Genomic DNA, 25,107 nt, shown 5'->3' with positions numbered 1-25,107 from the left:
CTTTTTGCAGCCTTAGTATTTAAATAGGTTTTGGGGATGTTGTTTAAATTGTGAAGTTTGTAAATTAGTGTGTTCTTGTTTTTCCTGCCACTGGCAAGACCTTAGACTTTAAAGTGATTAACTTGAAGTTTAATTTAATCACCCTGTGGTCTGTTTAAGGGAAAATATAATAATCAGGTAATGGGAAACTCTGTTATCTAGAATTGTTTAGCCTTTTGTAAGTAGAAAAGTAAAAAATGTAATTAGATATAAGTGCTGAATGACTTAATAGGTTAATACCATACCAAATTACTTTCTCTTTGAAACTTGTATATTGCTAACATCTTGAATGTTTTCCCATTTACTCAGATAAAAACTGCTATCCCTTCTATTACTATAGACTATCCTTTAAACAATGACCACCTAGACGTAAGGATCCCAGTTCCAGCCCCTGGCTCCCCACCTGTGTGTGTGTGTGTGTGTGTGTGTGTGTGTGTGGTTTCTTCACAGGCGGTGAAGCAGGTCTACAGGTGTCTGTCTTTCTCTACCCCCTCTGTCTCCCCATCTCTCTCGATTTCTCTCTGTCCTTCCCAACAACAACAGTAATAAAAACAACAATAATGACAATAACAAGGGTAACAACAAAGGCAACAAAAATGGGAAAAATGGCCTCCAGGAGCAGTGGGTTCATAGTGCAGGCACTGAGCCCCTGAGATAACCCTGGAGGCAAAAAAAATTATTAGCGGGATTAATGGTTTATAGTAAAAACAGTTGTTGGTACATGAGTAAAATCTATGTTTTCTTTCTTTTTAAAAAAATTTCTTTATTAGGAGATTAATGGTTTACAGTCAGTAGTAAAATACAATAGTTTGTACATGCATGACATTTCCACATAACAATACAACCCCTACTAGGACCTCCTGTGCCATAATGTTTCAGAACCTGAACTATCCCCTACACCTCAGGGTCTTACTTTGGTGCAATGCATCAACTCCAGTTCATGTTCTGCTTAGAATTTTCCCTTCTGATCTTGTTTTTCAACTTTTGTCCATAAGTGAGATCATCCCATTTTTATCCTTTTGTTTCTGACTTAACTCACTTAACATGATATCTTCAAGCTCCATCCAAGATGGGGTAAAGAAGGTGAATTCACCATGAACCTGAGACTTTGGAGCCTCAGGAATAAGAGTCTCTTTGCATAACCATTATGCCATCTATCCCTGTTCACATTTCTCAGTTTTCCACATAACAATTCAACCCCCCTCTGGGTCCTTCTCTGTCATCATGTTCTAGGACCTGAACCCTCTGCCCATACCCCAGAGTCCTTTATTTTGTTGCAATACACCAGACCCAGTCCAAGTTCTGCTTTGTGTCTATTGTTCAACTATTTTTTGTTGTAATTGGATTCATTTCATTGAAGATGCCTTTAAAATTTATATGGAAAAGAGTTCTGCCAATATTTTCCTCTAAGTATTTAATAGTTTCTGCTCTAACATCCAAAGGGTATTGAAATCCCTTACTATTACTGTGTTGTCAATATATTGCTGTAGCTCTTTCAGTAGATGTTTAATGTATTTAGATGACCTTTTCTTGGGTGTATAGATGTTAATAATCATTAACCTCTTGATTGATCTTTTGAGCATTAAATAATGTCTATCCCTATGTTTTTAAATTTTATTTATTTTAAGGTCTGTCGTGTCAGATTGTGAATATCTGTTCCTGCCCTTTTTTATGGTCCGTTGACTTGTATGATAGTTTTCCATCTTTTCACTTTGAGCATGTGTTTGTCTTGTTGAGTTAGATGGGTTTCCTGTAGACAACATCTGGTTGTGTTGTGTTTTCTGATCCATCTCCCTACTCTGTGCCTTTTAATAAGTGAATTCAGGCCATTAAAATTTATTGATATTATAGAATGAAGATATTTTAGTGCCATTATTGTAGACTTTCAGAGTTTTCTGATATATGGCATGTTTATGATGATATTGTTTGTAGGAGACCTTTCAGAACTTCTTGCAGGGCAGTCTTGGTTATAGTTGATTCCTTCTACTGTAGCTTGTCTAAGAAGGTTTTTATGCCTCCATTTAGTCTGAATGACAGTCTAGCAGGATACAGTAGTCTTGGTTGAAAGCCTTCTCATTGAGAGGTCGATATATATCTTGCCATTCTCTTCTGGCCGTTAGTGTTTGTGTGGAGAAATCTGCTGCTAATCTTACTGGCTTTCCTCTGTAGGTGACTCTTTGTTTTCCTCTTGCAGCATTCAAGATTCTTTCCCCATCATTACTCCTTTTCATTCTAAATATAATGTGTCTTGGTATCTTTAAGTCTGGGTTAATTCTGTTTGGGACCCTCTGAGCTTCTTGAACCTTTATGTGTTTTCTGTTGTCTAGAGTAGGGAAGTTCTCAGCTATTATGTCCTGTAGAATGCTTTCTTCCCCTCACTCTCTTTCCTTCTTTTGAAGTTATCCCGTATGTCTCTGTTGTTGTTTTCAGTATCTCCTAATCTCTTTTTTTGTATTTATTTATTTATTGGACATATATATATGTGTGTATATATATATATATAGAGAGAGAGAGGGGGGGGAGAGAGAGAGAAATTGAGAAGGGAGGGGGAGGTAGAGAAGGGAGGAGACAGAGAAACACCTGCCTGAAGCCCTCTCTCCTAAACTTTTTTTGAGATCTCCTATTTCTTAGTTTTCTCTAATTCATCCTCAATCTTGCTAATTCTGTTTTCTGCCTCACTAATTCTATTCTCTCTCCCCTCTGTTGTTTTCTGTAGCTCAGCTATTTTGTTACCCTGTTCTGATATTGTATTAGCTTGTTCAGCTAGTTGTGCTCTTAGCTCAGCTATTTCAGCTTTCAGTTGTCTAATCACCTCAAGATAGTTAGTATTTTCTTTTTTTAAAAATATTTTTTATTATTTATTTATTCCCTTTTGTTGCTCTTGCTGTTTTATTATTGTAGTCGTCATTGATGTCGTTGTTGTTGGATAGGAAAGAGAGAAATGGAGAGAGGAGGGGAAGACAGGGGGAGAGAAAGATAGACACCTGCAGACCTGCTTCACCACTTGTGAAACGACTCCTCTGCAGGTGGGGAGGTGGGGGCTTGAACCGGGATTCTTATACCAGTCCTTGCGCTTTGCGCCACCTGCGCTGAACCCGCTGCATTACAGCCCGACTCCCGATAGTTAGTATTTTCTTTTGAAGTCTTTTGCATAACCACTATTGTGTATCCCTAGGTCCTGCTACCACTATTTCTTTGTATATAGGCTCCCTTTTCTCTCTCACCCTTGTGAGAGTCAAATGATTCTGATATTTATTTTTCTAATGGATTGCTCTGGAATTTTTAATTCTTCCTCTGCCTCTATTTTTCTGTCTTTGTCTAAAAGTAAAAAATTGGATAGACAGTTTTATATCTTATCTTTTAGGACAGAATTGGTAGAACTGGAGGTGATTATGCTTAGAGAAGTAAGTGAAAGGCAACCACTGGATGGTTTCACTCAGAAGTGGAAAATACGGAATTGAACCTTATGAACTATCAAACAAACAAACAAAAGATATGACTAGGGGTCAGGAGGTGACATACCTAGTAGAATGAACAGGGTAAAATGTGCAATGACCCATATTTAAGCCCCTGGTTACTACCAGTAAGGGGGAAAACTTCACAAATGGTAAAGCAGGTTTCTTTCTTACACTCTCCCTTATTATTTTCCCCTTCTTAATTTCTCTATCTCTGTCTCCTAGATAAATAAAATTGTTTTTTAAAGTCTTTTTTTATTGTTTTTATTGATGTCGTCATTGTTGGATAGGACTGAGAGAAATGGAGAGAGGAGGGGAAGACAGAGAGGGGGAGAGAAAGACAGACACCTGCAGACCTGCTTCACTGCCTGTGAAGTGACTCCCCTGCAGGTGGGGAGCCAGGGGCTCAAACTGTGATCTTTACGCCAGTCCTTGTGCTTCGCACCACATGTGCTTAATCCTATGTGCTACCGCCCGAGTCCCAAATTATTTTTTAAATAAACTTTTAAAAAAAATTAACAAACTTTCTCTGAGACATTGTTAAAACTATGGTGGTTTTTGTTGAGCCAGGCAGGGTGGTAGAGGGCACAGAATTTCAGTGGTGGTTGTAGTGTGGAACTATACACTTGTAATCCTATAATCTTGCAAACCATTATTAAATCACTAATACTTTTTAAAATTATCTTTATTTATTTATTGGATAGAGACCGCCAGAGGGAAGGGGGTGATAGAGGGAGAGAGACAAAGTGACAACTGCAACATTGCCCCACCACTTGCAATGATTTTCCTCTTTAGATAGGAACTAGGGACTTGAACCTGGGTCCTTGTGCATTGTAACATAATGTGCTTAACAGCAGCACCCGCACCTGGTCCCTACTAATATTTTTTAAAAAAATTTAAAATTTATTTATTTGATAGAGACAGAGAGAAATTGAGAGGGGGAGATAGAGGAGAGAGACAGAGACACCTGCAGCCCTGCTTCACCACTCATGAAGCTTCTCCCCTGCAGGTGGGGGCCAGGGGCTTGAACCCTGGTCCCTGTGCACTGTAATGTGCGCGCTTAACCAGGTGCACCACCGCCCAGCCCCAATACTTTTTTTTTTAAAGAGCTTAGCTTCTGTGTTCATCAGGGATGTTGGCCTGCAGATTAAAAAAAATTATCTATATTTGTTGGGTAGAGGCAGTCAGAAATCAAGAAGGAAAGGGAGGGAGAGAGACAAAGAGACACCTACAACACTGCATCACCACTTGCAATGCTTTCCCTCTGCAGATGGGGACTGGGGGCTCAAACCCTGGTCCTTGCACACTGTAACATGTGTGCTCAACCAGGTTCGCTGCCACCTGGCCCCAGCCTGCAGTTTTATTTTTTATCTTGTCCCTGCCTGCCGTTGGTATCCGGGTTATGTTGACTTCATATTTTTATTTATTATTTCATTAAAAATTTTTTAGTGTTAGACCAATTTGTGAAAGAAAATGTTAAGAGGGGGCAGGGATAGATAGCATAATGGTTATGCAAACAGACTCTCATGTATGAGGCTTTGAAGTCCCAAGTTCAATCCCCTGTACCGCCATAAGCCAGAGCTGAGTAGTGCTCTGGTTAAAAAAAAAAAAAAAATAATAATAATAAAATAAGAGTAAAAAATAAAAAAGAAAATGTTAAGAGTACTTTTATATATGTTTTTTATATGTTGTTTTTTTCAGGTTTTTTATCTTATTTTTTTATTATTGGATAGAGACAGAGAGAAATTGAGAATGGGAGGGAGAGTTAGAGAGGGAAAAGACAGAGAGATACCTGCAGCTCTGCTTCACCACTCATGAAGCTTTCCCCCGCAGGTGGGGACCAGGGGCTTGAAGCTGGGTCCTTGCACATGGTAATGTGAGTGCTTAACCAAGTGCGCCACCACCAGGTCCCGCTGTGTGTTTTTTTTTTTAAGACTGATTTTTTTTTTTTTTTAACATTTAGAAACATATTTTGGATGCAGGCAAAGAGAAATTGAGAGTGAAGGAGGATATAGAGAGGGAGAGAGAGACATTTGTAGTACTGAACCCACATCCTTGAGCACTGGAATGTGTGCACTCAACCAGGTGCGCCACTACCTGGCTTCAGTTTTTGTATGCTGTTATGTTTGTCCATGTTGGAAGTACTCTACCAGTACCTATTTCATATAAACCTAAATATACATTTAGCATTCTTGTAGGTACATGGGACATTTTATATTTATTTCCAAGGGTAATAGTAAAGATGAGAATTGAGAAGCTTCATTAGATTGAACTATTTGTTTTATTCTGTAAAATTATTTGTTTTTTCATGAGAGAGGAGAAAGAAAAAGACTACAGCTTTAGAGTTTCAGGTATGCAAATCTGGTGCTCTAACAAGCAGAATTATCTCCCTGGAACCTGTTTTATTGTTATGATGGCTATTTTATTACATATTTATAACTAAACCATTTTCTGAAATTTCCTTTCAAAAGGTTTTGCTGGAAGAAAAGACTGCATTTATTATTTATGACCCCAAACTGCAAATACCAAAGAAGCTACAGGAAACTATTGATGATATGGGCTTCAATACTATTATCTGCAATCCTAATCCTCTCCCTGTCTTGACTGACACTATATTTCTGACTAGCACTACTCCACTGGCTCCACCATGGGACCAAATCCAAAGTACATTGCTTAAGACCAAGGGTGTAACAGATATTAAAATTTCCTCTCAGCAAAGAACTGCAGTGGTGACAATAATCCCTTCCATCATAAATGCCAGTCAAATAATAGAACTGGTTCCTGATCTCAGATTAGATACTGGAACTGTGGGAAAAAAGTCTGGAATTTTTGACAATTCTGGTACAGCTCAAGCAGGTGAAGTCATGCTGAAGATGAAAATAGAAGGAATGACCTGCCATTCATGCACCAGTACTATTGAAGGAAAAATTGGGAAACTGCAAGGTGTTCAGCGTATTAAAGGTAATAAATTCAGTGTTTTTTTTGTGTGTGTGTTCATTTTCTCTCTCTCTCTCTCTCTCTCTCTCTCTCTCTCTCTCTCTTTCTCTCTCGCCTCCAGGGTTATCGCTGGGGCTCAGTGTTTGCACCATGAATCCACTACTCCTGGAGGCCATTTATTTTGCCCTTGTTGTCGTTATTGTTGCCATTTATGTTGTTGTTCTTGGATAGGACAGAGAGAAATTGAGAGAGGAGAAGAGACAGAGAGTGAGGAGAGAAAGATAGACACCTGCAGACCTGCTTCACTGCTTGTGAGGCGACCCCCCTGCAGGTGGGGAGCCTGGGGCTGGAACCTGGATCCTTACGCCAGTCCTCGGGTTTCACACCACGTGTGCTTAATCCAGTGTGCTACCGCCCAACCCCCCATTTAAAAAAAATGTTATTTGTAACAGAATAATAATGAGAGAAAGGCGCAGAGAGACTAGATTATTGCTCAGCTCTGGTTTATGGTGGTGCTGAGGATTGAGCCTGGTGCTTTGAGATATTTGGTTGTTTTTTTTCAGGCTTAGTTTTCTCTTTTTGATCTCTTCCTAAGCATGAGCTTTGAATTTTGGGACTAGAATGCTTATTTCTTTTTTTTTATTTTTTATTTAAGAAAGTATTAATTAACAAAACCATAGGGTAGGAGGGGTACAATTCCACACAATTCCCACCACCCAATCTCCATATCCCACCCCCTCCCCTGATAGCTTTCCCATTCTCTATCCCTCTGGGAGCATGGACCCAGGATCATTATGAGATGCAGAAGGTAGAAGGTCTGGCTTCTGTAATTGCTTCCCCGCTGAACATGGGTGTTGACTGGTCGGTCCATACTCCCAGTCAGAATGCTTATTTCTTTGTTAAAGTATAACACATTCCCTTGATTGTTATCAGTAAAGTTACCTGAGTGTTTTTTTTTTTTTTTTTTTTTTTTTGCCTCGAGGGTATCCTTGGGGCTCAGTGCTTGCACTACTTCTTCTTCTAGCGTTTGCCAGTGCCTGTACTAAGAATCCACTGCTCCTAGAGGCCATTCTTCCCATTTTGTTGCCCTTGTTGTAGTTGTTTTTGTTATTGTTGTTATAGCTGTTGTTGTTGTTGGGTAGGGCAGAGAGAAATCGAGAGAGGAGGGAAAGACCGAGAGGAGGAGAGAGATAGACACCTGCAGACCTGCTTCAGTGCTTGTGAAGCAAACCCCCTGCAGGTGGGGAGCTAGGGGCTTGAACCAGGATCCTTATGCTGGCCCTTGCACTTTCTGTGCACTTAACCCACTGCGCTACTGCCCAGCCCCCTGAGTTTTGAACTAGGATAAAAGACTTCTAGGTACAGAAGCCAAACCTTCGACCTTCTGCACCCCACGATGACCCTGGGTCCATACTCCCAGAGGGATAAAGAATATGGAAGCTATCAAGGGAGGGGATTGGATATGGATCTCTGGGGGTGGGCATTATGTGGAAATGAACCCCTCTTATTCTGTAGTATTGTCAATATTTCCATTTTATAAATTAAAAAAAAGACATCTAAGTTTGCAATTCTTGGAGTCTTGTGTTCTTAATTTAATTTAATGTTTTTTCCAGAGCTCAGCTCTGGTTTATGGTGGTGCCAGGGATTGAACCTGAGACCTTGTAACCTCAGGCATTAAATTCATTCTACATAACTTTCATATTATCCTCTAGCCCAAATTCAGTGTTCTTAACAAACTGTGCTAGAATTCTCATTACCTCTAACTTGTCTTTTCAGGAGTGTATAAATTTGGAAACTGCTGATATAGTGCTCATAACTTTTTCTTTTTCTGCAGTTTTATCTCAATAGCATTTTTTAAAAAAAGAGCAAGAGTTTTTAGGATGACAAGAATGAGAAAAAAGCAATTATGTATAGTACTCATTTAATCTATACAGTATTTCTTGAAGTTTCCTAAATAAGTAACTGAATTACTTATTTTCTTTTTATTAACTAGTCTCCCTGGACAATCAAGAAGCTACTATTGTTTACCAACCTCATCTTATCACAGTAGAGGAAATAATAAAGCAGATCGAAGCGGTGGGATTTACAGCATTCATCAAAAAGCAGCCCAACTACCTCAAATTAGGAACTATTGATATAGAACGCCTAAAGAACACACCAGTTAAATCCTCAGAAATATTGCAACAAAAGAGTCCATCGCATGCAAGTGATTCAAAAGTCACCTTCTTCATTGATGGCATGCATTGTAAATCATGTGTATCAAATATTGAAAGTGCTTTATCTACACTCCAATATGTAAGCAGTACTGTAGTTTCCTTAGAGAACAAATCTGCCACCTTAACATACAAAGCTAGTTCAATCACTCCAGAAATTCTGAAGAAAGCAATAGAGGCCGTATCACCAGGTCAATATACAGTTAGTATGGCAAGTGAAACTGAGAATACCTCAAAATCTCCCTCCACCTCACCTTTTCAAAAGATCCCCTTGAACATTGTTGGTCAGCAGCCTCTGACTCAAGAAACCATAATTAATATTGGTGGCATGACTTGTAATTCTTGTGTGCAATCCATTGAGGGTGTCATATCAAAAAAGGCAGGTGTAAAATCCATTCAAGTCTCCCTTGCAAATAGCAGTGGAACGGTTGAATATGATCCTCTACTAACTTCTCCAGAAAGTTTGAGAGAAGCAATAGAAGACATGGGATTTGATGCTATTTTGCCAGGTAATTATCACCCCCCCCCCCCCGGTCTTTGCTTGCCTTAGTTCTTTCTTTTCTTCCTCTTCTTTCTTTTAATCTCGTGTTTTCTGATTCTTGGACTTTATCAATGAGAAATAACATTATAATTCAAGGTTTTTTTTTTTTTTTGTAAATAACTCCTATGGAGATAGTCATCAATATATACAAAGATATATAAGGTTGCTTGTATAGTTATATGTATTATTTAAAAACTGGAAGCTTTAATAAATTGTGACATATCCATATGATGGAAATACTATGAAGTTTAGAAAATTGTGGGTTATTTGTGGCACTGGGCTCACATGCATATGTAATTCTACTGCTGCCAGTCAGCTCTTTCAGATAGAGAGGGAGAGACACCACAGCACCACTCCATCATCTATGGGACTTCTATTTTTTTTTTCTTGACCACAGATATTTCCCTTTTTAAAAATAAATCATAAATGCTTTTTCCATTTGTCAAGGTGCATCAAAGGAATACCTGAAATTATTTGATCTTCATTCTTCAGGATTTATTCATTATTCACCAGTTTATGTCTCACATTCTAGGGCTCTCATATACTTCTTGTGGACTTTGATTAGGTGTCCACAATGTTCTTCTCCTTTCTTGATGCACACATTGTGGGCCTTCTTGGTCTCTGGGCAGGCATGTCAGGGCTTCAAATATTTATACCCATGGTCCTGAAGGTGGTGCCATGGATAAAGCATTAGTTTTGAACATGAGGTTCTGAGTTCAATCTCCAGCAGAACATGTACCAGAGTGATGTCACATTCTTTCTCTCTCTCATAAATAAATAAAACCTAAAAAAAAAACCCAAAGATTTTTATAACCCGTGTATGTTTTTATGTATATGAATGGATTTGTGTATATGAACTTCAATATATGAATTCTTGGAAATACAGAAACTAATTTTTATCATCTTTATTGGGGGATTAATAGTTTAGTATGCAGTCGTTGATAACATTGGTACAATTTCTCATCTCCCTATGAAAGTTCTCTGCAAAGTTCTCTCACTAATAACCTAGGTCTTTTTATATCATTATGTACCAGGACCCTAAGGTTCTCTTCAGCCCCTCCCTCCTCCTCTTTCCCCTGACTCCTTTGCTTTGGTATAATACACCATGACCAATTCACATTTCACTTTGTGTTCTCCCTCCATGTCCCTATTTATTAAGTTTCCCCTATTAGTGAGGTCATCTATCTGTCCTCTTTTTTTTTTTCCTCCAAGGTTATTGCTGGGCTCGGTGCCTGCACCATGAATCCACCGCTCCTGGAGGCCATCTTTTTTCCCCTGTTGCTGTAGCCTCGTTGTGGCCATTACCATTGCCATTGTTGATGTTGTTCGTTGCTGGACAGTACAGAGAGAAATGGACAGAGGAGGGGAAGACAGAGGGGGAGAGAAAGATAGACACCTGCAGACCTGCTTCACTGCCTGTGAAGCGACTCCCCTGCAGGTGGGGAGCATGGGGCTCGAACCGGGATCCTTAGCCGTCCTTGCACTTTGCGCCACATGCGCCTAACCCACTGTGTCACCGCCCGACCCCCATCTGTCCTCTTTTTGACTTCACCCCCTGTCCTTTGACTTATTTTTACTTAACATGGTGTCTTCAAGTTCCATCCAAGATGCAGCAAGGGAGATGACTTCACAGTTTTTAATAGCTGAGTAGTAGTAAATAGTGTATATATACTACATTTTTTTTTCCTCCAGGGTTATTGCTGGGCTCCGTGCCTGCACCATGAATCCAACGCTCCTGGAAGTCATTTTTCCCTTTTTTTGTTGCCCTAGTTGTTGCAGCCTCGTTGCGATTATTATTGCCATTGTTGACGTTGCTTTGTTGTTGGATAGGACAGAGAGAAATGGAGAGAGGAGGGGAAGACAGAGAGAGAGGGGGAGAGAAAGATAGACACCTGCAGACCCGCTTCACCGCCTGTGAAGTGACTCCCCTGCAGGTGGGGAGCCCTGCACTTTGCGCCATGTGCGCTTAACCCACTGCACCACCGCCCGACCCCCTACATTTTTTTTTTTTTTAGCCATCATCTGTTGTTGGACATCTGAATTGCTTTCAAGTTTTGGTTACTGCAAATTGTGCTATGAACATAGGTATACATAGATTCTGATAGATGTTTTTGTTTCCTTTGGGATAATTATTTTTTCAGTTGCTACCAGGGTTACTGCTGGGGCTCAGTGCCTGCAAAATGAATGTTGTTCCTGGAAACCATTTGTTTGCTGTTATGATAGAGACAGAGAATTGGGATGGGAGAGGGAAAGAGAGGGGAAGGGAGGGAGAGAGAGAGAGAGAGAAGAGAAAAGAAGAGAAGAGAGAGCGAGAGAAGAGAAGAGAGAGGGAGAGAGGGAGAGGAAGAGGGAGATCGATCTGTGGCCTTTTCCCCTGCTCATGAAGCTCTTTCCTGCAGATGGGGATCAGGGCCTGGAACTCTGGTCCATGGTAACTTGTTCAATGAACAATGGTAACTTTGTGTTCTACCAGTTGTGCTACTGCCTGAACCCAGAACTAAATTTATTTTTATCCATTTTGTGTGTTTATTAACAACCGTTTTCCTTTATTTAACAATAGTTGTTGAGCAATAACTTAGCAGTGAATCCAACGATAAGTGTAAAAAATGATTAAAACAAGCTTTTAAGAGTTCACATAAATGCAAGAATAGTAATTGTTCATAGACACTGATGATAGTCTCTGTGTTTTTTGTGTGAAGTGCCACAAGCACTCTTTGCTTTCCACTGCTACAAGTTCACAAAATTGATGAGAAGGCACCACAGTTTTTCCCCCCAGCTTCAGTAACTATATACTGAACAGAGACAGTTGAACAGAGACAGTAACGGAGGTCATTAGTCAGACGTGGTAAAAGAAAAAGGTCAGGACTAAATTTTAAGTGTTTTAAATTTTTTTGAGTGATAGGATAAGGGTACTATTTACTGATACTTCCATTGTCTTTCCCTATGTATTTTTTATTTTTGACTAGTGTATATGAATATATTTTCTGTATATGATTACAGCAAGTTGTCTTTTAAAATTTTTTTTATTATCTTCATTTTTATTGGATAGAGACAGCCAGAAATTGAGAGGAATGGGGAGATAGAGAGGGAGAGAGACAGAGAGACACTTGCAGCCCTGTTTTCACCACTTGTGAAGCTTTCCCTCTGCAAGTGGGGACCGGAGGCTCGAACCCGGGTCCTTGTGCATTGTATTGTGTGCGCTCAACCAGGTTCGCCACCACCCAGTCCCAACAATATATCTTTATTGATTTTTTGCTTCCTGGGTTTTTTGCTGGGGCTTTGTGCCTGTGTGACTCAGCTGTTCCTGGTGGACTCTTTCTTTTCTTCTGACAAAGGGTGAGAGACATATAGGGGAAGAGAGACAGAAGGAAAGACATCACAGTATCACTCCACCGCTCCACCCTTTTGCTGATGCCGCCATGTGGTGACTGAAGTTTGAACCCCCCAGGTATATGCACTTTGTAAATTATGTCTTTTATCAGAGAGGCTGTTTCCCATCCCCTAGTTTTTTTAGTGAGGCATGAAGAAATGAACTAGGGTCTTGTGCATGTTTGATACCACTACTGAGCAGCACATTTTTCAGAATTATTATTTGTCTTAGAAGAGAGTAGAGAGAAACACTACTCCACCATCTGTGGTGCTCCCCAGGTGCTATTCTTGGTACTCCCATGTGGTGCTGGGATTTAGACCCAGCAACTCCTGCATAATAGGTTACATAGTCTACCAGGTGGGCTATTTCCTACCCCCACAAATGTAATGTTCAAAAGAAAGTAGGTAGAAACAAACAATAGAATTTTAAGCATAATTTTAAATGTAGGCATTGTAATTAAACTGGTTCTAGATCTGGCCCAAATTTTTCTAATTTCTTGATAATTCTTAACCTTTAACTGGGAAAAAATACATATATATTTATCCACTGGATTTTGCCTATGTGGATTTGTTTTTCAACTAGAATTGAAGCTAGTCTTGAATTAAACTGGAAATACCCTAATGGAATTTCTTGTTATAAATAATTTCCAGACAATATTGGTAACCTTTGCTATTCTGAGTTGAAGAAAGGGTATCAAATAATAACATTTCCCTCTCAAGCTCATGGAAAGTGAGGAGCATAAAAATATATTAAACAATGTTCAAATTATAGTAGTAAGAATTAAGCATCAGTAGAGGAGAACTCTAAGGAGATTTACTAAATACTCTTAAGTTTTTTTTATGATTTAAAAAAGATTTTATTTTATTTCCCTTTTGTTGCCCTTGTTTTTTTTTCCTCCAGGGTTATTGCTGGGCTCGGTGCCTGCACCATGAATCCACCACTCCTGGAGGCCATTTTTTCCCCTTTTGTTGTAGCCTCGTTGCGGTTATTATTATTGCCATTTTTGATGTTGTTCGTTGTTGGGTAGGACAGAGAGAAATGGAGAGAGGTGGGGAAGACAGGGGGAGAGAAAGATAGACACCTTCAGACCTGTTTTACTGCCTATGAAGCGACTCCCCTGCAGGTGGGGAGCCGGGGCTTGAACCGGGATCCTTATGCCCGTCCCTGTGCTTCGCGCCACATGGCGCTTAACCCACTGCGCCACCGCCCGACCCCCCTTGTTGTCTTTTTATTGTTGCTGTAGTTGTTGTTATTGATGTCGTTGTTATTGGATAGAACAGAGAGAAATGGAGAGAGGAGGGGAAGACAGAGAGGAAGGGAGAAAGACACCTGCAGACCTGCTTCACCGCCTGTGAAGCGACTTCCTTGCAGGTGGGGAGCCAGGGGCTTGAACCGGGATCCTTCTGCAGGTCTTTGCGCTTTGTGCCACGTGTGCTTAACCCGTTGAGCTACCGCCTGACTCCCACCCCATTTCTTTCTATCTCAGAGTCACCCCAAACAATAATGCTTTAGTGATGACAACAACAACAAGGGAGACAACATAATGGTTATGCAAAGAGACTTTCATACTTGAGGCTCCAAGGTCCCAGGTTCAGTCCTGTATACCACCATAAGCCAGAGCTGAGCAGTGCTTTGGCAAAAAGACAAACATTTGTATTAAAAATTCAGATAATACAGTAGTATCTACACAGGAAGTTTATCTGTTATTCTACTTATAGAAGTAATATTGTTAATTAGGTGACCTCCTAGCTCTCATGCATGCATACGTACATTCATACAATTTTAACAGTGCTGTTTTGTAAATTATTTTGTCCCACTTATATCTTTATTTGTTTTTATGCCTGAAAACTGAAAAAGGTAGTATTGAAGTTAGAAATCATTAACTAAATGTGTAAAGATAACATTGCTGAGTGCTCTAGGTAATTGCTGATTTTAAAGGAATGGCTAGACAGTGCCTGGAGGTATAAATTATGATGAATAAAAAATAAAAAGAATCATTCTTTGTCCACTAGATGTGAATGAACCACTGGTAGTAATAGCTCAACCCTCATCGGAAATGTCACCTTTGACATCAACTAATAATTTGTATACTAAAATGACGGTACCGATTCCTGACAAGGAAGAGAAAAAGACTTCATCTAAATGCTACATACAGGTCACTGGTATGACTTGTGCTTCGTGTGTAGCAAATATTGAACGGAATTTAAGACGAGAAGAAGGTGAGACACTTTTTAAATTAGTGATTTACAAAAATTATGAGCTAACTATAATTCCACACCATTTCCATCACCAGAGTTCTGTGTTCTCATTCCTTCCATTGGAAACTGCAGTAGTTCTTCTGAGGTCACAGATATGGGTTGATTATTCATTCGTTTGTTCCTTCCTTCGTTCCTTCTCTCTCTCTCTTCCTCCTCTCTTTCTTTCTGTCTCTCTCTTTCTTTCTGTCTCTCCCTTTCTTTCTTTCTTTCTTTCTTTCTTTCTTTCTTTCTTTCTTTCTTTCTTTCTTTCTTTCTTTCTTTCTGCCTCTAGGGTTATCGTTGGGGCTCGGTGCCTGCACCATGAATCCACTGCTCCTGGAGGCCATTTTTCCCATTTTGTTGCCCTTGCTGTAGTTATTATTGTTGGATAGGACAGAGAGAAATCGAGAGAGATGGAGAAGACAGAGAGGAGGAGGAGAGAAAGACACCTGCAGACCTGCTTCAACGCTTGTGAAGCGACCCCTCTGCAAATAGGGAGCTGGGGGGCTCAAACCGGGATCCATACGCAGGCCCTTGTGCCATGTATGCTTAACCCGCTGCGCTATTGATAGTTCTGAATGTCCTTGCTTTTTTTTCTCTTCTCACTCTGGATCTTGATGGAATTGGAGTTCAGAGCCCTCTGGTCATCTTCCTGTAACATGTCTCCCCCTCTGGGGGTATGCACAAAAATTCTTTATGGGGTACAGAAAGTGGGAGATCTGGCTTCTGTAGTTGCTACACTGCTGGACATGAGCATTGGCAGGTTGATCCATATCCCTAGCCTGTTTCTAACTTTCCCTAGTGGGGTAGGGCTCTGGATAGGTGAGGTTCCAGGACACATTGGTGAGTTCATCTGCCCAGGGAAGTCATGTTGGCATCATGGTGGCATCTGCAACTTGGTGGCTGAAAGGTAATAAGATATATCTAAAAAATCTATATTGCTTTTAGTTTACAATATAATTAGAATAGCATCATTTTCATTAGCTTGATATCACCATGCTAGAAATCACCATTTTGTTTATTCTAAAACCTCCCAGTTTATCTCCTAGAATTTGCACTGCTGGGCTAGCTTCGTGGGCGGGAGACAGACAACCAGGGACTCATGCATGGCTGAGCTGGGCAGCAGTGCAATGTTTATTGAGAAAAGAATCTGCATTTATAGTTTCCAGGAAGGAAGTGGTAGGGTGGAAAACAGGATGTGACTAGGAGAGGGGGCTGAACGAAAAGAGAGTGCAAACCAGTGGGGATTAAATGGTGGAAAACTGGGTATGATTAGGAGAGGGGGCGGAGCGAAAAGAGAGAGCGAACCAGTGGGGATTAAACCAGTGCCCTGTCTCAGACAAAACAATGATTAAATAGACCAACATTGCACTAATACTCATTCAGTTTTTTTTTTTTTAAATTAGTGATTTAATAATGATAAACAAGATTGTAGGATAAGAGGGGTACAATTCCATATAATTTCCATCACCAGAGTTCTGTATTCCATCCCCTCCATTGGAAGGTTCCCTATTCTTTATCCTTCTGGGGGTATGGACCAAAGATCTTTGTGAGGTGCAGAAGATGGAAGGTCTGGCTTCTGTAATTGCTTCTCTGCTGGACATGCGTGTTGTTCTTACCTTAATATGTGTGTGGGGGTGTTAAAAATTTTCATAAAATAGAAACTCCCTTTCTCAGTAGTCTTATTTTGTCTGGGTTTGAGACTTCTAGAAAATTTAAGAATTCTATCCTTTGACACAACAATCCTATACATCAGCAGTTCTTCATTCAATTAAGGTAACTTGTCTATAAACAAAAGTAATAAATCTCTCCAAATTCCCTTTAATCATCTCATAGTTACAAGACAAAATACTACTAAGTTTATTGTAGTATTGTTTTTCTAATGACTATTACTGACTTGTTTTTCTGAATGATCCTAGGAATATATTCTGTACTTGTAGCTCTTATGGCTGGCAAGGCAGAAGTGAGATACAACCCTGCTCTTATACAACCCCCAGTGATTGCAGAATTCATTCGAGAGCTTGGATTTGGAGCAACTGTGATAGAGAATGCTGAGGAAGGCGATGGTGTTTTGGAACTTGTTGTAAGTAAGAATTTTTGTGTGATTGATGAAACTGAATGGAAAATTTGGTAAAGATTCAGATAAGAGTTCTGGAGATAATTAAAGATTGGGGAAATAAAACAAGGAAAAATAAAAAATGTAGATGTATAAGTAGATGTATAAGATATAATTCAGTGGTGGACTTCAGACACGGAATGTAAATAATGATTATCATACCTTTATTAAGAACCAAAAAATATTTTCACTTTGATAAGACATATACTATAGCTGGAACAATACAGAGAAGATATTAGCATGGTCCTGGCACAAGAATGACATGTGAACGTGTGAAGTGTTCCATAGATATTTCTGTGTGTGACAAAGAAAGAAAGAAAATAAAATGAAGGAGAAGAGGGAGAAGAGGGATAAGAAGAAGAAGAGGAAGAGGAGGAAGAGGAGGAGGAAGAAGAGGGAGTTGAAGAAGAAGAAAAGAAGAATGAATGAATATATATATATTTGGCACAGTGAATAGAATTTTTATTTTTTCATAGGTTTTTAAACCAGAGCAGTGCTCATCTCTGCCCTACAGGGGGCATTAGGGGTTAAACCTGAGAGATCAGAGCCTCAGGCATGAAAACCTTTTGCAAAACTGTAATGCTATCTCCCCAACCCATGGCTAGAATTTTGAACTTAAAAGCCTAGAGTCCTGATTTTTATCTGTGGCATTGCATGTGCCAGTGATACTATGGCTCTCTTTTTTTCTCCTTTTTCTTTCTCATTTTGACAGATAAATAAACATATTAAAAATAATTTTTGATGCATCCAGAATATTTTTAATCAACTCACAGAGCAAAGCACTAAGAACAACATTAAACAGCTGGGAAACACCAGTAGCAGACCTTTGATGGGAACAAATCTAAAAATGAAACCAAAATATTTCTCAGAGCATTAGGTTGAAAACCAGTAAATTCATTTAACTATAGAAGGAGATGTCTGCTACTAGTTCTTGCTTCTTTGTGCCTGGTATGTGCCTGTCACTGCAGGTGCTTGAAGCAGAGTCAAGTCTATACATACCGACCTTGTCAGCCCCATGATACACACAAAAAGCTTTGGCTGTGCTATCTACACATTCTGGCTTGCAAACTGAGGGCTCACAGACTAAACTCAGGCATGTTTTATCATACAGTTTTTCAAACATGCTGTCAATCTTTGTAAATCATTTTTCTAAACATTCATTGATAGGAAACATTTAGATTGTGTACTGACATACTGTGGAATGCAATATGAAGGTTAGAAAGAAAAAAACAGATCAGTATTAACAGGCAAGTCAGGCGTCTAGTTAAACAGAATAAATAAACTTGTAGAATAATGCCACTTAATTTTTCCTATTTTGCAGAACCATTATACTGTCTCTCCTACCCATATTTTTTCCTATTTTTATTAGTGATTGAATAGTAGTTTATAAGATTATAAGATAACAGGGTATGGTTCCACATTACCAAAATTACAAAGTTCTGTGTCCCCTCCAGCCCCAGTGCTAACCACCATAGTTCTTTTTAAATTAAAAAAATTATTTATTTTCCCTTTTGTTGTCCTTGTTTAACATTGTTGTGGTTATTGATGTCGTTGTTGTTGGATAGGACAGAGAGAAATGGAGAGGAGGGGAAGACAGAGAGGGGGAGAGAAAGATAGACACCTGCAGACCTGCTTCAGCACTTGTGAAGTGACTCCCCTGCAGGTGGGGAGCCGGGGCCTCGAATTGGGATCCTTACACCCGTCCTTGCGCTTTGCGCCACCTGCGCTTAACCCACTGCACTACTGCCCAACTCCCCATATGTCATTTGTAATTAGTGTTTTTTATTAAAAATTTTATTTATAAAATGTGAATGTTGACAAGACTATATGTTAAGAGGGGTACACTTCCACACAGTTCCCATCACCAGAACTCCATATCCAGCCCCCCTCCCTTGATAGCTTCCCTATTCTTTATTCCTCTGGGAGTATGTACCCAGGGTCATTATGGGGAGCAGAAGCTGGAAGGTCTGGCTACCGTAATAGCTTCTCCTCCACTGAACAAGGGCAATAGCAGGTCAATCCATATTCCTAGCCTATCTCTTTCCCTAGAGGGGTAGGGATCTGGGGAGGCGGGCTCCAAGACACATAGTGGTATTGTCTGCCTAGCAAAGTCAGGTTAACACCATGGTAGCATCTGGAACCTGGTGGCTGAAAAAGAGATAAGATATAAAGCAGAACAAATTGTTAACTAATCATGAACCTAAAGGCAAAATATTGCAGATGAAGATTTGGGGTCTCCGTTTTAGAAAAAGCTAGTGAATCTATTTTAGTATATTCCAAGGGGCCCATGACTTTACTAGTTTTTGCTTGCACCTGACATCTAATATGCAAGTGGACCCAGGTTATTGTCTGGGGAGATGGTGTCATAGTTGGAAAAAGGACCAGAAAGCTGGATCAGGAAAGAGAGTAGCTCGCAAATATGGGGAAAGTATATAAGTATTATTAACTGTAACTCCCATCTATTTGATCCGGGGCCCATATTCAGCACAGGAGCCTATGTAACCTCTGCATCCCTGTTGGTCTGAGCTCACATTCTGTGCTCATGGCTAAGAACGTTCCAGTCTGCACTGTGAATTAGTGTACTTTTTTTTTTTACTTTTTTTTTTTTTCCTGAGGTCCATGCCCTAAACCAGAAATTAAAAAAAAAAAAGTCATATTAGTTTAAGGACTAAAAGTAAAGCAGTATAAGCTTTACTTAGATAGATAGACATTATATTTACATAGATATAGTCTTTTTTTTTAACCAGAGGATTGCTCAGCTCTAGCTTATGGTGGTGTGGGGGATTGAACCTAGGACTTGAGAGCCTCAGGCATGAAAGTCTCTTTGCATAACCATTATGCTATACCCCCACCCAGATATATTCTTTTTTTTTTATTTAAGAAAGGATTAATTAACAAAACCATAGGGTAGGAGGGGTACAACTCCACACAATTCCCACCGCCCAATCTCCATATCCCACCCCCTCCCCAGTAGCTTTCCCATTCTCTATCCCTCTGGGAGCATGGACCCAGGGTCATTGAGGGCTGCAGAAGGTAGAAGGTCTGGCTTCTGTAATTGCTTCCCCGCTGAACATGGGCGTTGACTGGTTGGTCCATACTCCCAGTCTGCCTCTCTCATTCCCTAGTAGGGTGGGGCTCTGGGGAAGCTGAGTTTTTTTTTTTACTTTTTAAAATATTTATTTATTCCCTTTTTTGCCCTTGTTGTGTGTTTTAAAAAATATTTTATTTATTTATTTATTTATTCCCTTTTGTTGCTTTATTGTTGTAGTTATTGTTGTTGGATAGGAGAGAGAAAAATGGAGAGAGGAGCGGAAGACAGAGAAGGGGAGAGAAAGGTAGACACCTGCAGACCTGCTTCACCGCCTGTGAAGAACCGGGATCCTTATGCTGGTCTTTGCATTTTGCACCACTTGCACTTAACCCCCTGCACTACCGCTCGACTCCCTCCCTTGTTGTTTTATTGTTTTAGTTATTATTGTTGTCATCGTTGTTAGTTAGGACAGAGAGAAATGGAGAGAGAAAGGGAAGACAGAGAGGGGGAGAGAAAGATAGACACCTGCAGACCTGCTTCACTGCTTGTGAAGCGACTCCCCTGCAGGTGGGGAGCCGGGAGCTTGAACCGGGATCCTTTCGCTGGTTCTTGCGCTTTGAAACACCACCTGTGCTTAAGGATTTTAAAAAATATTTATTTATTTTCTTTTTGTTGACCTTGTTTTTTTATTGTTGTAGTTATTATTGTTGTCATTAATGTGGTTATTGTTGGATAGGACAGAGAGAAATAAAGAGAGGAGGGGAAGACATAGAGGGGGAGAGAAAAACACCTGCAGACATGCAGATGGGGAGCCAGGTACTCAAGCCAGGATCCTTATGGCAGTCCTTGTGCCAGTCCTTGCATTTTGTGCCACCTGCACTTAACCCACTGCACTACCACCTGACTCCCATTAATGTTCTTTTTTTTTTTTCCTCCTCTAGGGTTATTGCTGGGCTCGGTGCCTGCACCATGAATCCACCGCTCCTGGAGGCCATTTTTCCCCCCTTTTGTTGCCCTTGTTGTAGCTTCGTTGTGGTTATTATTATTATTGCCCTTGTTGACGCAATTCGTTGTTGGATAGGACACAGAGAAATGGAGAGAGGAGGGGAAGACAGAGAAGGGGAGAGAAAGATAGACACCTGCAGACCTGCTTCACCGCCTGTGAAGCGACTCCCCTGCAGGTGGGGAACCGGAGGCTCGAACCGGGATCCTTACGCCGGTCCCTGCGCTTTGCGCCACATGCGCTTAACCCACTGCGCCACCGCCCGACCCCCTAATGTTCTTTTTAAAGGTATTTTATTTTGGATAGAGACGGAGAAATTGAGAGGGAAGGGGAAAATAGCATGGGAGGGACAGAGAGACACATGTACCTCTTTTCCTCCTAATCATGAGACTTGCATTCTGCAGGTGGGGGGCTAAGGGCTTGTGTGTGCTCTCTTACAGTTATATAACTGTCTGAGCTCCTGAATTAGTGTTTTTAAAAATATTTATTTAATTAATTATTATTGGATAGAGACAGAGAAATGGAGAGGGTAGAGAGAAGTAGAGAAGGAGAGACACCTACAGCACTGCTTCAACACTTTTGAAGCTTTTCCCCTGCAGGTCAAGACTGGGGGCTTGAACCTGGGTTCTTGTATATTGTAACATATGTGCTCAACCAGGTGCACTGATGCCCGGCCCCTGAATTAGTGTTTTTATGTTCTTTGCATATATATCTTCATCCAGTAAGTCAAATACATGAGCTTCCCCAGGGTCAGATTCCTGTAAATGGACCATACTTTCTTGTTACATTTCATGATTCATAGCTTTTTTTTTTTTTTTTTTTTTGAGACTCTAATGTGGCAACTCTGGGAATGAAATTCTTCCTCTCCCACCAAGAGTTTGTTATTGCTGTTCTTTGTCATTTTTGTCTGGTGACTTTTCTGAACTAATTTATAAAAGTCTACATTTTTATCATGAGTGCCTACTGAAATCTCTGCTTTTCTAGTTTGGTAGTTAGCTAGTGACAGGAGAGATATATATTTTTTTTAATTTATAAAAAGGAAACCTTGACAAAACCATAAGATAAGAGGGGTACAACTCCACACAATTCCCACCACCGGACCTCCATATCCCACCCACTCCCCTTGATAGCTTTCTTATTCTTTATCCCTCTGGGAGTATGAATCCATGGTCGTTGTGGGATGCAGAAGGTGGAAGGTCTGGCTTCTGTAATTATTTCCCTGGTAAACATGGACGTTCACAGGTCGATCCATACTGCCAACCTGTCTCACTCTTTCTCTAGTGGGGTGGGGTTCTGGGGAAGTGGGGCTCCGGGACACATTGGTGGGGTTGTCTGTCCAGGGAAGTCTAGTTGGCATCCTGTTAGCATCTGGAACCTGGTGGCTGAAAAGAGAGTTAACATATAAAATCAAACAAGTTGACTAATCATGAACCTAAAGGCTGGAATACTGCAGATGAAGAGTTGGGGGTTCTCCATTTTGTAGATAGCTAGTAGGCATATTTTAGTTATATTCCAAAGGGTTTGTGGCTATACTAGTTTTTTTTCCCTGAGCCTGACATCTGAAATGCAGGTGGATCCTGGTTATTGTCTGGGCAGATAATATCATGGCTGAAAAAAGGACCAGAAAGGTGAATCAGGGAAGAGAGTAGCTCCCAAATATGCAAGAGGTGTATAGATACTGTTGACTGTAATCTTCACTGATTCAATGTGATCTGGGGCCCATAATCAGCTTAGGAGCCTATGTGATGTCTGCATCCCTGTAGATCTGAGCTCACATTCTGTGGTCATGAGTAGGAACAATCCCAGCTGCCCCAATATTGACCCATCATCCTCAGGTGTAGCATAGAGTATGTTGTCTAGACTCCCTTCAGAGGATGGAATATTCTCTACCGTTGTTGATCCAAGTTGAGGGCAAGGTACTATGGGGGGACCACAAAGGGGTCTATTGTGTTGTTCCTTATAGAGATGACAGGTAACAATGGAGAGAGGGATTTATTCGAGGTCTAGGCCCACCATGTCTCTTTGAGAATCTCAGGACTCCCCCAATAGGGCCCCAGAGATATTTTTTAAATAACTTTTTATTAGAGACTTAATAATGATTGAAAAGATTGTTGTATAGGAAGGATGCAATTCCATAGAATTCCCACTACCAAGTTCCATATTCTTTCCCCTCCATTGGAAGACTCCCTATTCTTTTTAAATTTTTTTTTAATGTTTATTCTTTTTTTTTAATTTATTTTCCCTTTTGTTGCCCTTGTTGCTTTATTGTTGTAGTTATTATTATTGTTGTTGTTGTTGTTGATGTTGTCATTGTTGGATAGGACAGAGAGAAGTGGAAAGAGGAGGGGAAGACAGAGGGGGGAGAGAAAGATAGACACCTGCAGACCAGCTTCACCGCTGGTGAAGCGACTCCCTGTTAGGCTGACTTTTTCATTCTTTCTGTTTGTGAGGGAGAGAGAGGCAGGCAGAGGAGACAAGAGAAGCCACAGCACTGGAGCTTCCCAGTGCCATGGCACACACTTGTGGTGCCAGGAGAAAAACCCTTCCTGTGCACTTAACGAGGCATATGCCCTACCAGCTGAGCTATCATCCAGCCCTAGGGGGAAAAAAATTTTCTATACTCACAGGGCAAATGCAGATTACAGATATCTTTTCTTTTAAAGGTTTGTTATTGTTACTTTTATCATTTTAAAAATCTTTATTTATTTGATAGAGACAGCCAGAAATTGAGAGGGAAGAGAGTGATAGAGAGGGAGAGAGATATCTACAACACTGCTTCACCACTCGTAAAGCTTTCCCATGGCAGGTGATGACCGGGGGCTCCAACCCCGGTCTTTAAGCACTGTAATATGTGTGCTCAACTAGGTGTGTCACCACCTGGCCCTGATTATAGAACTCTTTATGAGTGAGATATTTCAGTGAGCCACTAGATAAGTTAAATGAAGACTGTTCTCTGGGAATGAGGCTATGAATGAGCTCTAACCATTTCTGCCTTCTCTGTTGGCTTCTCTGATGCTATTTTTCACTACAGTTGGAGATTACAACAGACCTGAAGTGAGTGAATGGGAATTCTTCTTCTAGCGTTTGCCCTTCTTCCGTAGCCAGTCAACAGCGTCAGGTTGAGCCTGATGTAAAGTTTCGAGACCTCCTTTGAATCTGGAGAGGTGGCAGTCGTTGACTATGTGGGTCATAGTTTGTCTGTAGCCGCAGGGGCAGTTTGGGTCGTCTCTGGCTCCCCAGCGATGGAACATAGCAGCGCACCGGCCATGGCCTGTTCGATAGCGATTGAGGAGGGCCCAATCATAACGTGCTAGGTCAAAGCTGGGTTGACACTTGCAGGGGTCTGTGATGAGGTGTTTGTTCTTTACCTCAGCTGACTGCCAACTCTGTTTCCAAGAGACTGGAACAGAGAAGTTCAGTGTAGGCATAGGGGACCAGATTGGGTGACGAGACGTCAAGCGTTGGACAGGGTAGGCGAAGATATCCGCGTATATTGGCAGGTCCGGTCGAGCGTAGACATGGGAAATGAACTTAGATGATGCCGCATCCCGACGAATATCTGGCGGGGCGATGTTGCTAAGAACTGGCAGCCATCCAGAGACACACCTTACTAGGGAAAGAGAGAGGCAGACTGGGAGCATGGACCGACCAGTCAACGCCCATGTTCAGCGGGGAAGCAATTACAGAAGCCAGACCTTCTACCTTCTGCAACCCTCAATGACCCTGGGTCCATGCTCCCAGAGGGCTAGAGAATGGGAAAGCTATCATGGGAGGGGGTGGGTTATGGAGATTGGGTGGTGGGAATTGTGTGGAGTTGTACCCCTCCTACCTTATGTTTTTGTTCATTAATCCTTTCTTAAATAAAAAATTTTAAAAAAAAAGAACTGGCAGCTATGGAACCGGGGTGGAACGGATGGTTCCAGAAATTATCCTCATGGAGGAATATAATTTGGAATCAACCAAGTGGACATGGGGGCTACGGAACCATACTGGGGCACAGTATTCTGCAGTGGAATAGCATAATGCCAGAGATGATGATCGTAGTGTGGAAGCGCTCACGCTCCATGAGGAGCTGGCCAGTCTTGCAATGATGTTATTCCTCGCGCCCACCTTTGCTGCAGTTTTTATGAGATGTTCGTGAAATGACAGAGTGCGATCGAGAGTA

The 25,107-nt window shown here is 40.8% G+C and overlaps 1 protein-coding gene and 1 non-coding gene across 3 annotated transcripts in view; both read left to right on the top strand.

Annotated features, from left to right (window-relative positions):
* Window positions 1-25,107, top strand: part of ATP7A (ATPase copper transporting alpha) — a 135,040-nt gene that overhangs the window by 40,258 nt on the left and 69,675 nt on the right. The window contains exons 2-6 of one of the 2 annotated variants that reach the window (XM_060182537.1): window positions 5,328-5,370; window positions 5,966-6,455; window positions 8,425-9,153; window positions 14,568-14,774; window positions 16,712-16,875. In XM_060182537.1, the coding sequence (XP_060038520.1) occupies window positions 6,050-6,455; window positions 8,425-9,153; window positions 14,568-14,774; window positions 16,712-16,875 (1,506 nt within the window). In that variant the 5' untranslated portion in view covers window positions 5,328-5,370; window positions 5,966-6,049. The remainder of the gene's footprint in view (window positions 1-5,327; window positions 5,371-5,965; window positions 6,456-8,424; window positions 9,154-14,567; window positions 14,775-16,711; window positions 16,876-25,107) is intronic. The other variant, XM_007534345.3, reaches the window with a different exon arrangement.
* Window positions 17,092-17,200, top strand: LOC132536024 (U6 spliceosomal RNA). Its single transcript, XR_009547723.1, has one exon. It is a non-coding gene; the product is annotated as a U6 spliceosomal RNA (small nuclear RNA).

The sequence above is a fragment of the Erinaceus europaeus genome, chromosome X (assembly GCF_950295315.1).
Source record: "Erinaceus europaeus chromosome X, mEriEur2.1, whole genome shotgun sequence".
NCBI lineage: Eukaryota > Metazoa > Chordata > Mammalia > Eulipotyphla > Erinaceidae > Erinaceus > Erinaceus europaeus.
The sequence above is the reverse complement of the archived record's forward strand: the minus strand, read 5'-3'. Positions and strand labels throughout refer to the sequence as shown.